This window comes from Anas platyrhynchos, chromosome 8 (genome assembly GCF_047663525.1).
Source record: "Anas platyrhynchos isolate ZD024472 breed Pekin duck chromosome 8, IASCAAS_PekinDuck_T2T, whole genome shotgun sequence".
Classification (NCBI taxonomy): Eukaryota; Metazoa; Chordata; class Aves; order Anseriformes; family Anatidae; genus Anas; species Anas platyrhynchos.
This window is the reverse complement of record NC_092594.1, coordinates 14,359,028-14,376,906: the sequence shown is the minus strand read 5'-3', so window position 1 is coordinate 14,376,906 and position 17,879 is coordinate 14,359,028. Positions and strand designations below refer to the sequence as shown.

Sequence of the window (17,879 nt, the reverse complement as noted above, 5' to 3'; positions counted from 1 at the left end):
TTTAGACGGATTTTGCAGCTACAAGCATCAGAAATGTCTGAATATCAGACAAAAATATCACTGTACTTACAGAGTTTCTGCACTTTTTATGCATATTGAGTAAATTATATGTATTGTGCAAAATTTACTAATAAATTTGTAAAATTTTATAGCCAATGAACGTTCAAATCAGTTTGTTCAGAGTACTTTTGATGACTTTCAAGTTTTTCTTCCTTTTCTCATTGCATAAAAGTATTTTATTTCCTTACAAATGCTAGCTCTGCATAATCATAATCAATAAAAGACAGCTGAGAAATCCTTGATGTTCTGCTCCAAAGTCCAAAGGTTACCCCTTATCGTAAACAGAAAGCTACATCGTAAACAGACTTCCTTTTCTGTAGACACATCAATGGGTCCAAAGTAAAACTTGTTGAAGTGCACAGAACAGTTCCAGAATAGCTAGAAACATTTCACCCCGTGCAGTTCAAAGACACAATAGGCTACGATGTCTAATCAATTCCCATTAAAAGTTCAATATATATGTTTTACGTTAGAAGTGACCCTATATGGACAGTTAAGTGAGGGGAAATTGGAGCAAAACAGTCTATACTGAAACACCAGAGGATTGCTGTGGCTTGGTTTCAGAAATGGTAGCAGCAGCGACTTGATTTTGATTGCCAGCATGTAAGCTAACTTGAAGGACCTTCCACTCCTGTGTATGGGAATATGACACACAAAATATCAAAACAAAGTAAGGCATGATGCCAAGGCAGACACCTAAGATTCTCTCCACCCAACTGAGCACAGTTCAGGGTTTCGTCTGCTGTATTTCTGAAGTTCTAACACATCTGTTTGCCATTTTTTAACCAGTAATTTAGTTGCATCTACAGGTGCATATTAAAATAGTCATGCTTACGCACAGGTTGCAGCTGCATTAGTAGTCAGATTTACATCCAAATAATGTGTGTAGATAAAGACTGAAATTATTCAGATAGGCCAGAAAGAGTCAAAATAAGATAGCTAATGATTAAACCTCTCAGAAGAAATGCAAACATTCTTTTCAAGATTTAACAGGGTTCAAAGAATTACAAGCATATTTTTAAAGGTTTAAAATCCTTTCAAGAAGCAATCTCTCCTTTTTTATTTTGAAAAGGCTAACTCAAGTCTGAGAGATAAGTGTGAAAGCACTTTTCCAATTATACACAGTTCATCTTGTAGCAAGAAATATGAGTTATTCCCTGGTACTAAACAGTACATAGGAACTGACCAAAATTAATTATTTGGTTATGTCATATATTACTACAGATTATCCAAACAATGTCAGTGACAATCTGATGCTTGTCAATGAGCAGACTAGTGACATGAAACAAATTACATTCTAAGAATACAAAAATTCCAGCAGCAATAATAAGGCAAGCACAAAGATAACCAGTCCTTTCTCTTTCTTGTCTAAATTCCTTTTTTTTTTTTTTTTCTCTTCATTTTCCTCCAAGTTGGCTTTTTTCCAAATATGCTGGGTTCATGGTCACACACTATGGGATCACTGGATTATTTCACAGTAAGAAGAGAGATAAGAGCATCTTTAGCTACTGCTGAGGGAAGGAGAGGAAAGGAGAGGAAGCCTTGGAACAGAAAGGTGTTACTTCTTTGGGGAATGTTACGAACTCATTCCATACTATAAACTAACATAAGATTTACGGATATTCAACATTTGGTAAAATTCTATCAACAGCAGGCTGAGACACTGACTGAATTTTAGTTTTTAGAGGACTAATCCAATTGAGTATTTAATGTAAATACTGACAAACAGATCTGCTACCAAAAATATATTTGAATTATTTAAAGAAAGAGATAGTGCTACTAGCTGTATTAGTAGTTATTACTTTTCAGTAAATTACAGTTATGAGTTGCATTTTAATCACTGCATGAAACGAACAACAGCACTTGCAGTCATACATACACTGTATGGTTTTTTCTTCCTATTTTTCAAAGCCATACACCCTTGGAAAATCAGGGCCTGTTAGTTCAAGTAATTCATTTTCTTATTTTTAGATCCAGAGACCCCCTGCTTAACTACCACTTTATTGAAAAACAGTAACTCCAATGCTACTCTTGGTTTCTAGCTGACTAAAGATAGAACTACCATACTTAAATAATTTTGAATTCTGAAAATAAAATATAGACCTTGTTGCATAGCTGCTAAAAAGTGAGGGTGATGGAAGAGAGATGATGTTTTGTGAGCTAAACCCAATTCTTTATTTAGGCAGCAGTGAAAGTTACAAGTAAATTCACCAATTATTAAGGACAAGAATTTGGTAGAAGCAATGAAAACATCTTACTTTCCACACAACAGCAGCTCAACACATTCGGAGAAAGAAAGCTCTCTCAGGAAGCTTGCAAATGAAAACTGAAATTACTAGTGTTAATAATTTGCTTGAGTCACAAGACTTGTGACTCTTCATGTCCTAATCACATAATCATTATTTATTTTTCTAGATAGCATTCCCTGGCATCTTAGAAACAATTACCAAAAACTGTTGTGGATTATTTTATTAATACAATTATATTGCTTAATGAAATAGTTTAACATTAGTTTTCATTTTAAATCCATAAATTAAGTAATATTATCCCCGTACATTCAAAAGAAGTATTTCACATGTGGGGTGCTATTATTAATTGCTTATATTTGAAGTTTGATTTAAAGATCATCTACCATCAGTGTTACCCTCATTAAAGAAGGGGGGTGGAAGGAAAAGATGTAATGAAAGTATACAGAATGTTAAATCAGGAACTAAGAATATTTATTCTACAAAAAATAGTTATTTACTTTATATGAAAAAATAGAATATGATTAAATATCCCTTATGTAAGAATAAATATAATCTTTATTATTATTATTATTATTATTATTATTATTATTATTATTATTATTATTATTATTATTATTATTATTATTATTATTATTAAATCTTTCTAGGGCAGAAGACAGCTTAAAAAAACTACCAGGAAAATATGATAAAAAAAGAAATTCAGATGTCCCTATAGTTTTGATTCATATCAGGGGTATTTATTATAAGTGACTTCTATGGATTCCTGGCATATGTATGTTTTGTATAAACACTTTGGTGTGTTCAGTTTCAGAGCAATGAAACAGTCCTTTTCAGCTTCCAACAATGCAAATGCTTCGACATCATTTAAAAGACATCTCTAAATTATGAGTCAGAGAATGGTTTGAGAAAAAGATCTCATTTAAGCTTCATAAAAGAGGCTAGGCATGCCCCCTGCCAAAATACTCTGCTTCAATTCAGTAAAAACTATGATGCTGGAAAAGGAAACAAATATAAAAGGGCTAATGAGAATGAGATATAGAAATGGACATTTTAACAACTTACAAACAACACTAAAGTTAAAAAAATAAACAATACCTCTGTCATATGATTATAAAGATACCAATACAGACAAAAAATGTTAATCTATTAAGGTAAAGGAAGCACAGTAGAAGCAACAGGACCATTACTTAAAAAACAAAGATTGTGATAAGTGCTGGTTTGTCAGTTTGCTCTTAACAGTTTGATTAGGCTTTCAAACATGTTTGGAAGTGGAAAAATGGTAAATGGGAAAGTGGAATGTTATACCACATCGGTTATCAAAACACAGGTTCTCACAGATTCTTTGACAATTAATTTTCTAGATAAAGGAAATGCACGTTATCTGTATGAAAGAAAAGCTTTGTGCCTTTACCTTAAAATATTAGTTAAGATCAATTAAAAGCTAAATACTTGAACAGTACCTGAACTTTAAGTCAGGTGAAGACTTTCTCAAAAAGAAGATAACAGCTTATAATAAAAGGGAAAGCATCAGACTGGAAGCAGAAGTAATGGTATTTAAGGACAAGTGTTGGACTGATCCTATTTACAGGGTAATTAATGATTTTCATACAAAAGACTGGCATGTGCTAATGCATGGACATCCTTGACAGAAAGCACATCAAAATAATAATAGAAGGTAAAAATGGATGATGTTGAAAGTGAAAATAGCCTGAATGGGAAGAACATACAAATAATTACACATTTTATTCCCACAGTGATTTCCTAGTATTTTGGTGAAGAGATACTGCCAACATCCAAAATGAAAAAGAGTGGTTAAATAAGAGGAACCAACAAGTTTTAAGGGGGGGGGAGGGAGGGGAATTGGGGAGGGGAGATGAAAAACCTAAAAAGTAAAAAAGAGGACAGAGCAAAAAATTTTATAAAATGGCATAAAAGTGTATTTAAAATACCAATTTTCTGCTTCTAAGAACTATTTTTTACTTAAACAATTACTTTTTTTCAAGAACAGAATAAAATACAGTTTATTCTGTTGAACAAAACCTTGAAAACAGCTCATTTGTCACTAGGAAGAGCTAGACAAGATGCAGCTGGGCTGAGCATTAGCTGAAGAAGTAGGAGTAACATTTCACAACAAACTAGAGAAATGAAAAAATGTTTACTACCAAACCACCACATCATCAAAATTGTTAGTATTTCCTAATCCTCTGTAATATATTATTTCCTTTAGTGGGAATAAAATTAAAAACAAGCTATAAACAATCTATAAACTGATTCTTTTTAATTGAACACACTAAAATGTAATGGGTAAGTTCAGAGCCATAATGACGAGCCCATTTATTTCAGTGGAGTTAAACCTTTTTGTTACAGTTTAAGATAGTGCTACAGTAGTTTGACAATGATTTGCAAACTTCCCTTGTAAGCAACTTTCTGTTAAGAAAGTTTCATGCTAGCTTACAGTCCTAAAATATGCAAAGTGTAAACACACTTTACTACTTCTTCCCATTTCAGTCATATGTACTAGATATTAGAAAAGGTTTCAGATTTTTCACGGTGAAGGAGCCCACTTCTATGGTCTGTATTTCCTTAACTTTTATACAAGTAGAAAAAGCATTTTCACAGGACTTCTACAAATTATCATCCTTACATAAATCTTTTCTTTAGACATTAGCCTCTGATTAACACCAAATGTTTTTTGAAAATTAGAAGATTCTTTATACTATGAATTTCCCTTATCTATTATGGCAGTATATCTTCTTCAAAGAAGTCCACCAGATTACTTAAACATGAACTCCCATGCCTCAATCATTCCAGATACTTGCAAATAAATAACTACTCTGAGTCTTTCAGATTTCCCTCGATTTTTCACAAACCTAATAATAGGTTTCTTGATAGCTTTTTGATGCAATGAGGTCATGTAATGAAAATGAGGAAAAAGATTTACAAAATAAAATGAAAGAAAAAATGATTTCAAAGACTGTGATTTCAAACTGTTACTGAGCTCTGCAAGGCATTCAACAACTTGTTCTCTGTTAGTTCAAAATCTGTATTAACAGATTAGCTAGAATATTCTTCAGGCTGCCCCTGTGGCTCAGGTTTGTAACATTCTCTGTGTGCATACTTAAGAAGTCCTAGCAATGAAAACTACTATTACAGTATGAATCCAGTTTTTAAATAAAATGCCACTGAAGTCCAATTTAAGCAAGCACTGTGTTGTTTAGGTTTTTTGGTCATGATCCAAGAGAGATGAAAATGAAGTTCCCCCATCAAGCTGGGAGATCCATGATTTTTCTTGTTTAGATGAGTTGCTGACTGGCACTGCAGAGATGTTGCACTGACTGTGCACCCTGGAGTTATTTTTTCTTCTTTTTTTTTTTCCCCCCAACTCTTTTTCATTATAACTGAAGTTTTAAAAATAGAATAACAGACAGATGACTGGCTGTATACAAATACTTGTATTTTACCTCAGAGTTTCATAAGCTGACAGAAAGGAAAATGTATTTAAATAGATAGGTTTCAAAATAAACTAATTAAATATAGGTCATTCACCCTTTCATACCTGTTTAAACAGTTGAAGATTCACAGCAGTTTCCAGGAACTTTTTAGTATTACTGGAACGATGCTTCACAAAACTCTTCTCACAGAAAGTTATAGGCTCTCCCTAAAACAATTTGAATGGAAAAAAGTTAGTTAGTAACTACAGGATAGAAAAGTGTTAATTTATTTAACATTCCCCATTATAGATTTCTAAATAGCCAATATAAAAACACAAAAAATTCCCTTTTGAGCAATCTTGGTAAATGCGTCAAATAGAAACACAGACAGTATCAACAACAAAAAAATCATACATTTTAAACAGTTCTCAAAATACATGTTGCAGTTGAACCTCTGGTTTATGAAGCTTTAACATCAGTCTACAAAAAACACTTCGCAAGGAAAAAGTAAGTGGTTTACAGATGGTTCATGTTACCTTTATAGCACTCTTCATTAAACATTTGAAGGAAGTGGTTCAAAGTTTAAGGGATAGCAGGTCCTCTACTTCAAAATAATTCAACATGCATTACTCTGATTCAATGGCACACAAAATAATCAATACTAACCAAAAAATCTAATTCAATCCAAAATAGGAATCTGTCAAATAATTTTTAAATTCTACCACAACCTGAGAAGATTGACAAATGTACTACTGATTTAACAATAAATTATTGAAATAAACATATATTTTGACATTTTTTTTCCACAACACCAAAAACTACAAATGTTATGGAGAAAGTCTGAACAGATCAGATTAGCATTTATTGCAATAATATATTTGCCCAATATGGCAAAAGCACACAGCTTATAGTTTATCAAAAACCCACATCAAAACATTTGGATGATGAAAAAATGAAACAAGATGAATAATGAACAAAAAAAGGAAGAAGATGAAACAACTGAAAATTAAGTCTGTTGAAAATCTTATTACTGAAAACAACACTCATTTAAAAAAATAAAGATTTATAAACCATCAAATCAGATTCTATGTTATCCATTATTTTCTTTTATAATTTGCTGTATTCAGTGTGCACATACCACTGGAAATTACTGATGGGCATTCTCTCAAATTGTTATTCTTATAATTACTTTGTGATAAATATTTGAAGCTGTTAGATTTAACTGAGTAAGTAATACGTACATTAGAATGTTTGTGTAGTTCCTGACAGACATGAACTGATTCCATTATAAAGCCAAAAGGCCTCCCATCCAAGTATACAGAACAGAGTTACCAGGTTAGAAACAATTACCAAATGTCTTTAAGACAGAAAAACTGGAATCCAACTAAATTCCACATCGAAATCTACCTCTAGGATATTTTACTGCCCAAAAACTAAACACCCACAACAGAGTAAGACACCTCAGCCACTCAAAAGAAAGATCAAAGACACCTCCTATATTGATCTTCATGATAATAAAACAGGAGTCTTGTCAGACTCCAACTGTTAGCCACTTTGAAGACAAATTTATTCGTGCCCATTGACCACCATTGCTTTCCACTCTATACCCTGGTTAACTTTAACCGCACATGCATTTTCCTGTCTTTCTGGCATACTATGCCCTTCTAGAATATGCTTCTAGTATATCACTAAGTATTTTCTGCATGTGACCTATGTGAGTTTGATGGGATAGCTCTAAATCACTTTCTACTGCTTTTTACACTTTGCATTGTGTTTTTAATTGGTTCAAGTAAGATCCAATGAAATGTCAAAGCAAAACCACTGTCATGCCATTTTAAAATCCTATTCTGATATTATCAAAAGCTTCACTCTAATTTTTCATAGGCATCTCCACGTATCAAAAATTTGATCTCAGCTATCTTACCACAATACTAAATTCAAAGTACCTAAAATGAAAATAGAAGTCTAATCCTACTCAACAAAGCACTTAAGCTCCTGCTTAACTTGTTTTTAAGTTTTATGGTCTGACTTTTTTTATGGAATCCCTAGTTTCAGAAAAGAATTCCCCTAGTTTTAGAAAAGAATTAAAAGCTTTACATTTACATAACACAACCCTTCCCCTTTCACAGGGTTGCTGGAATGCTGTGATATGCAAAACCATCTCAATACAGTATACGGATCAAGTCTCCAGGACAAGCATACAAGTTTTTCCACTTACTGCTTATCCAGAGATAACTGGTGAACGCTGTACACATGCAGGACATGCTGCATCTGCCAAAGAGCTTGAAATGTTTGTGGTACTTTAAATAGCAATGCCTTCCTGACCCACTTTGCATTAGCTGATCTTGAGCTCCTAAAGACTCTTGTCTTAAGAAGATGACCTCAAGCTACTTAGCAAATTCAAAGTGCATCAAAACAAATGAAACCGTCTCCAGTGAAATATGGTGGTACAAGACATGGTGTTCCTGAGGGCAGACTCTCTTCTCAGTTCAGTCGTTCTTCCAAAAAATTTCAAGACAACAAATGAGAAAAAAAAAATCCATATTTATATATTTCTTTACCACAACACACAATTTCTGAAAATACAGAGGCTATGTGGGAGTACAAAACTGACTAGATGATGGCTCACAACACACTATGAAACCTTAAATTTAGGGCCAAAGATTGAAAATAATATCATTATCAAGATACACTCCTTAGAATAATAAAAACCAAGCAAAGCCTCCACTGTCACTTTCCAAAATGTCTTGGGAAAGATGAAAGACAGACAGGAGAGGTTATCTCCCAGTACAAGAGCAAACAGCGACTCTTGCTCTCCCTTTCACAACAGCCTAGGAAGAGAGCACAATCAGCCAGCTCGACTTGATGGCACCTCTCCTGCCTGAGCCATGGAGCAGAATGCCAGGAAATGGTAGTTCACCATACATTTTTAGTGCATGGCTGTATTATTTTCCCAATTACTTTTCTTTATTACTGGGTGCTTCAGATATTTAATAAATACACATACATTGGTGCATCTGTTGCCTTATCAGCAAAGTTCAGAAACAGAATAACCAAAGCTATTCTGTAATTGAAAATGTATTTTGATCTATAAAGGGTTCACATCCCAAAGCCATCCATGTTATTTTAGTTTTCTTAAAAAAAATAATTGAGTGAGCTTAAAGCTTCTACCTATTCAGCATATGAAAGTAAGAAAAAACATCAAAACTTGTAGAAATTCCAGACTGTTTTCTGAGTATCTGCTGTAACTACTGACATTCCATTAAATAACACAGTTGACTTCTCTCTTTAATTTGCTCCATACTCAACGAAATTTCTTTCCAAATAAAATGTTAACAAATCTTCAAGATTATTACTGTAAACATTAGGCATTTTGAAGTGTTATTTTAAAATGAAATTATTTATTCAAATAAACAAAAATAAGTTTTGGACATAAAGCTTGTAACATTCTTGTTTCTGCAAATACAGCTGGGTACCTTTAGAAACGCTGGGTTTTGGAGGAATCCTCCACTGATATTTAACTACTACACCATCAAATGGCCCTTTCCGTATTGATCTACAATGTACTTTCAAAACAAGTTCGATCAAAACCCAGTAGGGACTCTATACTGAAAAGTAGACAGCTAATACTCAGACCAAACAATCCATGCCCAAACAAGATATCTGTCCTTTTAACAACAGTTGCTATAGAATTTTCCTCCCCTTTCATAGCTTGCCACACGCAGCAGGCATTTTTCACTCTAAGCTACATTCACAGTTTAAGCAAGCTATTTATGCGGACCTCAATGGAACAGGAAAACAGAGAGCTAAAACTGTGCTGTATTTTTAAAAGAAAAAGTAATCTTGATTAGAAGGTATGCTTAACTTTAAAAAGGAGAGTGAACATTTTAATTATTTCAGAAAACATATCTTTCCAGCATGAAATGACTGGCATTAACTATTCGTATTATTGCTATAATTAGTACAGTTTCATATGGTAGTTCTTGCTTGTTACAAAAAAAAAGAGCATAAGGTAGGTATAACTTCCTTTGTATTGCATCATTTATCAATAAAAGCTTTAATCTCCATGACTTATTTATATTAATATTCTTATTTTTACGTGGAAATTCCTCTGTTTAAAACCAAGGAAGTAAAAAGATGAAATTTCAGCTGTTGGCCTGAAATACAAAGATAAAAGTCTAGGGAATAACAGAGTATGACTTCAATACTCCTTCTATTTAGAAAGGTCCCATTTACAATTGCAAATAAATTACTCCAAAATTTGCACATTTCTTGCTATCTACCTAATCAACAATTCAGATGAGCTGATACTTTTTGCAGTCACAATTTAACCCTACTGACACTGCTATTAACTTCTATATTTAATAACAGACCAATACAGTCCTTAATGCAAATTTGGCTTTTAACACGTAAAATAAAGTTCTTATGGAAATAACAATAAAGAGGCATAATACATGTAGATATTACACAGAAGGGCTATATATTCAAACTCAAACTGTGTTCTGGCATTTTAATACTCTTTCTTCTGTTTCTGCACCCTACTGCACTTTTTATGCCTAACTCTTGCAGAATAGACAAACAAATCTCATCCATTTCAAGACACTTGTCCTCAAAAGGTTTTGTTCTGAAAGTTACAAGCAATCATTGCTTACACATTTCCAGGCATTCAGGTACATTCCGAATCTTAAAATACTTTTTTTTTTCCCCTATAATGTAACATTTAATTGCATTATTTTGCTTTCTTGTATTTTGAATACAATACCTGGATCTGTTGGAGCACTGATGTCATTAGTTTAAAAAGTGTCCGTATTGGCCCAAAGCACTCCAGTTAGCATTCAATTAAAGTGAGGTCTGACAGGTTGTGCTATCTCCAAGGTGGAAGCTTACCCATCCCCCTGGTGTGCTGATCAGCCTATGAACTCCTGCTGCCGAGAATTCCAAACCATGCCATTAGCCTTTGCTCTTCATTTCTTAATTTCTGATGATTGATGTTACAATTATCATAACTTAAACCAAAGTTATCCTGGTTTATTTCTTTTGGTTCAACATCAGTAACATCAAGAGCTTTCATGATTTTTTCCCCAGAAGAGGAGGTGATTTTTTTTTCCAATGACTATTTTTTTGCTAGCAAATTCTTGAAGACAGTTCCTCAAAAGTAGAAAATAACTTACTGTTTCTGATATTCTACAGTCTTTCAATAGATATGTCTTAAAGAAATAAGATTTGTTTATTTGAAATACATTCGAAACGTATTTGTCTTGTCATGATGGATTTTATTTTAATTTTTAATCAGACCCACATTTCCTCCTGGTGTCTGCTACCACCTTTCCTGCTTTGTTCATTTTCCCAGTGTTGTTAAAACTAATGTCTATTATGGTGAATACTTCTACACTCATAATTATTTTTTTCTCCTTCCCCAATCTCTCACCTACCCTTCCATCTCTAGACATAGATTGTCAGTGGAATATTGCCTGTTTAAGAATTTCTATACCACATGGTGCTTAATTATTTGACCATACCGTACATATTTAACAGAAAAAAAAAAATCTAGTCTTCTCTGTCACCTGCAAGGTTTCCACAAGTTCATTTATAAGACCAACTTTCATTAGCCATCATAGCGTTGCTAAAATGTTTGACTGTCATGGCATGTGATACAAAGGTGCCTGAAAATCACCTACAAAGAATGTGCAAAGTAAAAAAAAAGCTAGGAAAAAAAAAACACAAACACAATATTGCCCATACATTGGATTGCCAAAATGACACAAGCTGCACAATTATGAACTCTGTATTTAACTCCCACCTCTGCCTGCAATTATGAAACATGCAATATGATAATAATAAATCATAATGATAAATTCCCAAATGCTGGACTACTTAAAAACATGAGCAACAAAAAGTTCAAGGCAAAGCTGTGACTACTCAAGCTAAATATAATTTTGATTTGTATACGCATCTATACAGTATAAGGAGCACTTATGTCACAATACTCTGATCATTGTAATGCCTCAGCAGGGACAGACTCGAGATCAGAACTCTTCGTGATCACTGACACTGCAAATCACACAATGGCTCCTACTGCAGCTGCTAGCTAGGCTAATACAACAACATACTGATATTCCACTGAGAAAATTTCCTTCTGAATACATGGATTATTTTTCGTCCATTCATCACATGGCAGTGACGTCAACAAAGATGAAAATCTGTTTAATTTTCTTTTTCTTTTCCCTATCAAAATCTTGTAATGGTGATGAGATAGTAAAACAGGCTATGAAAATAATTTTACCAGTCATCCTGATCTATCATGCATGAACTAGATTCCTTCTGTATTAAAGTAAACCAGAAAATGAGCTTCAGCTAGTGTGGGTATTCAGCAGTCAACACTAAAATAAGAACCACAATAAAGCTAGGAATGCACACTGCATGGATGTCAGGTCCTTAGCACCAACTGTACTGATTTACTCTACAGATCCACTATTATTATGCAATAGTTTCTAATGTAAAATGCAACTTCTTATAAAAATATTTTCGGCAGTTATATCAAATTTGATTTCTCTTTTTTAATTCAGTATTGTGATTAAATTGTACAAAACAACTGTTTCTGCTTTTCTTGGAAACTTTTACTGCATTAGGATTTTTATTACCATTTATTACACAAAAAAATATTATCACCTATATGTATCGTGTGTCACAATTCCTGCCTGAATTAGTCAAATTTTCCATATGGTCTTTCGGAGTCCCATGAACTCCTTTCAAGACCCCCGAAGCTTCCCATTTTCTCTTTCACCAATCACATTATTTTCAATAATTGCTAGACGTTTGTTCAAGACATATTGCTATACCAGGGAGAATCTGTCCTATGCTGAAAACAAACAGTTGCACAGAATGAGTGTTCAGCGTGATGAACAGCGTTTGGAGCGAAGAGAAGTGTTGGATGAGTACAGACACTATCAAAGCTGTTCTTTACTCAAAGTGAATATTAATGACAGTTGTTTCATGTTTCAAGTTAAAATCATACAGAACACTCTGTTGCAAGGAAAATAGTTCACATAAACATATTTTTCAACTTACAAGCAAGCAATAACTATCCAAACATAATTTTATTTTTCATTAGGATGTTTGTGACCCTAAAAATGGTTTACCAAAACCTTTCAGGTCTTGATTTTGAAAATATGACAAGTTTATTTATAGCAAAAGTATTTCAAAACTCTATAGAAAATATTCTCATTCAGGTATACCCCTTACATAGTTTCCGCGTGAATGCTTGAGCTCCAGAAAGAATGTAAATGAAGTCTTTGGAAACTTTGGTTTAGATTTTCCCTATTAGATCTAGCATCATGGACTCCAAGACAAAAGATCGTATTTTCCTTGCAATACCAATTCACATGTCCTAAGATTCCTGACAAAGTCCCAATACAGGCAAACATGATCGGATTTTTTGAACCTCCCCCTTCTTCACAAGGCATTGAACTTAGTTCAAAAGGATCATGGAAAATGAGTCAAACAACCAAGAGACAATTCCTCTTAGTGTCTACTAATCTGGAGTTTTTCCTATCACAACAAAAATTCCGTAAAATACTATTAGTTAACACAATATGAACACAGCTCAAAAAAAAATCAACTTTTTTTTTATTATTAAATATACACACTCTTTGTCTTTGGACAAGTTGATGCCAATCCAAGATATACTGGTATTTGCCAGCAGACAGTATTCTGAAATAACACATGAAAAACAAAACAAAACAAAACACCACCACCAAAGGCCACAACAGTTTCATAAATACCTTCTCTTATATGTAATAAGTGGAGCCAAAAAAAAAAAAAAAAAGAGAATAACATAGAAAGAAAGGCTGTAGAGTTCACTTTGACAAATATTTGCCAGCTGAAATGATACATGGTGCACTACTTCCAACACAATGCAAATGTACATCTTTCAAATATGGCAGCAGAAACTAAAATAAAATGGAAAGCAGAGCTGAATTCAAGAGATGCTAACCAGAAAACTAAAGAATTTGCATTCAGTTCAACAAACTTACCGTCACATAAAGCCCTGTCTCCAGCCTATTTCTGATCAGAACAGAGGTTAAGGCCATCAGACAGACTGACATCATTCTGTTTGCGTACCTTGAACATAGACTAAGATACCTTTTGATGTAACTGCTTGTAATGCGAACTGCTATGAGTTGACACTGACCAGTGTCTTCATCTTTAGACTAAGGGAACAGTTATACAACCCCTTCCAAAGCAGTGTCAGGTAATGCCAGTATAGAATAAACTACAACTGTTTTGTTGAAATGATCGATTTTAATGAAACTCATACTGTGTTGAACTCATGACTTTGAAAACAGGTACGGTTGTTTCAAGATACTATGCAAACTGATTTTCCATATCAAAAGAAAACTATAACAAATGTCAAACATATATATTTGGACTAAACCCTTAAATACTACTTCATTTCTACACAGGTTACCTTTTTATCTCAATAGTTTTCTAATGCTTGTTAGTGGCATAGATACATAGACAGCTAGGGTGTAAAATGCTTATGTCAAAAAAAAAAGAACAAAACACCTCTAAGAGGATCACTTGCATAGAAAGAAGACTCTGCCATGCTGTTATTTCGGTATGTTTCCTCCAGAAACTTACCTCATCTGGAATGAATGACCATTCTATCCATTTCCATCAAGGAACACTGCACAGTTCCCTGCCCAAGGGATTCAGCCAACAGCATCTCAATGTATTTTTATCAAATGAAACTGCTATCAGTAGTTTGCAAATATCATTCAAAAGTAATCTGAAATTAACCTCCGTGTTGTTTCTGATGAATTTTTTTGTCATCTAGTAGGCTCAGTATGTGCCACCCTCAAAAACCAGAAAGGATGAGAGCCCTAACACATTAACCTACTGAGTACCAGCAAAACCTCAGGCATACAAGTTCTGATGGGATGGATTGGGTTTTCATTTCTCCTATCTTCTCAGTTGAATCAAGGTAAGTGTATAAAAGTAGAGATGTGTGTTTGACTCATCATATCTGGCTTCTGCTAGGAAATAATAATAATAAAAAAACTTCCAGCCTCAAACACAGCAAAGCCTCCGTTTGAAGTGCAGAGGAAACTGAGTCTCTGTAAGGCACAACCTCTTCAGTTCTTCAGCACATTGAACAAGGTAAACTGTACGTATTTTCATGAATGCAATCCCATTTTATACTAAATAAATTCTAGAAGTGATACAAATAAAAAAAAAAAATAGCTGACTTTGTACAACTATTCATTTTTCAGTACAACTCACCATCAGGAGGTGGTAGTGTCTTCTAAATTGCCAGCATATCTTTTACTCAGAGTAAGATTTAAAACATTTTCAGATTGGGATAATACATCATATTTTTCCTGCAAAAGAATGAGCCTGTGCTCTTGCAAATTAAGGAAAACAGTTGTCTTACTGGTTTGTATCTTAGTGCATCTCTGTAGGATCCAAACAGTGCTGCCTGTGCCCGAAGAAAGGCCTTGGCTACTCCGTCACCCGTAGCTGTAGACTGCTTTTTCAGTTTATTTTTCAAGGCCGAGACCTGCATGACAGAGTGGAACAGTTAAATTAACACCTCAGAAATTGGTACAGCGAGGTATGAACCCAATCAGCAGGCAAACCATGGTGTCTACAGGTCAGCCAAAAATTCATCCTCCTCCTTGATAGCTTATCTTTTTAACTGCAAAGAGCACCTGCTGGTCTGTTAATTGAAATGAAGGCAGGGGATGATGGTAGAGTGCTAATGCAAATTGGTTTATGCTCTCTTTTTTTCCCAAGGCCTCTTGACATAAATAAGCTTAATTATTTTACAGTAAACTGCATGCGAGCCACTTTTCTACAGATCTTTTTCTGATCATAAAATTTACCTTCTCATTTTGAATGAAGACAGTTGGATATTTTCTATTGATATTAAGGCCGCTTATTTTTAAGGATTTCTAATGCTAACTTATGATTCAGTTTTAGGGATTTTTTTTTTTTTAAATATCAAATTACTATCTTACATCATTTCTCATGCACCATGGGTGTAGCTGCTACCGCTGTCAAACAGTTGAGAAAAGTTTGTGTAAACTCAGTAGTACATTACTGTTAGAATTGTCCTTGAAGATAAAACACATGAAAGGGAAAAAAAAAAAAAAAAAGGAAAAAAGGAGAACAACGTTCTGATTAGGCACCTGTAGTTAAAACAAAACAAAACAAAAGCTATTCTTGTTTTAGTGCTTGACATTTCTTTGGAAGGAGGTCTCTTCTGTTTTCCTTTTTCTTGGCATAGATGGCTATTACTTGGAGATTTTAGAGAAAGATCTTATAATTCTGGAATTATTAGAGTATTTGATTTGAAGATATGTGGAACTACACCCAGATATAGTTTCATTCAACTAATTACCATCATGAGGGATATCTGGAGAAATAAGCCAGCTCCAATTATGTTGAATACAAGTTTCTACCTCCCTTTGTATTGCAATATAACCATGAAATCAATATTTTTGTCATTAAATTCTATACGAAGTACCATTTAGAGTTACTCTTTAAACAGAACATTATACACACAAACTATCAGCAAAACAGCTTTCACTCTTTTAGAAATGTATGCAAGAATGAATATCTTTTTATTTCTTTATGCAAGCAGTCATGACTGTTCTTGTAGATGATGATTGTAATTGAAGTGTCAACCTAATTAACAACTAAACTTTGAATAATGCTAATGAGAACTGAACATGGCATCAGAGAAAAGACCAGCTCTACAGGTGATAAACCTTCACAGTAGTGACATTTTCCAGTGTAAAGTCACAGTTACTGTGATCTGATCAAAGAGAGAGACCCCCATTGGGTCCAATTATAACTATAGTTTTGAAAAAAAAAATTATTGAGTTATGATGTTCATAATCTATGCAGAAAGGCCTTTACAGTATAGGTCTTTTCCCCATAGCTGTGATCTTTTCAATTTATATCCAAGCTCCATAGATCTAGATAAAAGTTTAGAGCCTGATTCGTTTAGCCCATGGATAGCATACACCAAGGCTCATTTACGTTTTTCCCTTATACCTCAAAAGAAAAAAGAAAAAAAAAAAAAAAAAGTACAACTCTGAGTACAAAAAGCAGCTAAGGAGTTCAAGGTTGAAAAAACAAATGCATGTTATTTTATTTTCTTTGTTCTGTATGGTATGATTATTTTAAGGTTCTTAAAAATTAGGTTTATTTAATTTTGAGGGCAATAAATGGGGGAATACACTTTGTATAAGGGAAATCTGCCCATCAGTGTTAGCTCAGTTTCACTACAAGAAAAACAGAAACATGAGGTCAAAAAATGAATTCTCAACCTTAGAAAGTAGTCTCTGTCATGATGAACAAAGCAGCTTAAACATGAAAGAATTTCCTTTTCCCTCTACGTTTCTTGCAAATCTACACTCTTCTACATTATATTTAATGATGTGAAAAAAAGACAATAATCTTACACTAGGAGTTTGTTTCATAAAAAACAAACAAACAAAAAATCTCGTGCATATTCTATTTGAAAATATAACTGGTATATTTACATTAAATAATTTTTGTGAAGTGATTTTTAGAATTTAGTAGCTTTTTTTAAAAAAGGGATCATTGTTTTTTCTTTAAAGCAGAAAAATTGTTCAATGCTATCTGTTCAAAAATGTAATAACAACTAGAACTCTGAAATTTAACTTGCAAAATGTATTTGAAAATCCTTTAAGCTAACAGGTCATGTATTTCCTGAAGACATATGTCAAATGGTGTGACATGATCAAATGAGATTTGAAAAATTTGAAAAATACTTCTAAAAGCATGTGGATACTTATCTTGAATTTAAGCTACTTCATATTAGTAATGGTAATGTTCTAGATCTAAGGTAATCATGGGCTTATACGTTGTGTTGGTCAGAAGCTGACTACCAGTATTTTTTAGGACTGTTTTCAAATTAAGTGAAAAGTAATTGCTTCCTCATACAGTCCCACAATGAATTGGAAACACATGACCTTTCTTATCATTCAGCCACAGGGACACTCAAACAAAAGAGGAACAAATGTCCTCTTCACCTGAAATCATTTTACAGCAACACATTACAATTGAGTTTCGGTTTCTCAGTTTCAACAGTGATAAAATCAGATCT

At 33.6% G+C, this 17,879-nt stretch overlaps 1 protein-coding gene across 2 annotated transcripts in view; it reads right to left on the bottom strand.

Annotated features, from left to right (window-relative positions):
- DENND1B (DENN domain containing 1B) overlaps positions 1-17,879 on the bottom strand; it is a 158,151-nt gene that overhangs the window by 31,764 nt on the left and 108,508 nt on the right. For both annotated transcript variants that reach the window (XM_027463101.3, XM_027463102.3), the window contains 2 exons: positions 15,174-15,299; positions 5,866-5,967 (listed from right to left, as the gene is read on the bottom strand). In XM_027463101.3, coding sequence (XP_027318902.1) covers positions 5,866-5,967; positions 15,174-15,299 — 228 coding nt within the window. The remainder of the gene's footprint in view (positions 1-5,865; positions 5,968-15,173; positions 15,300-17,879) is intronic.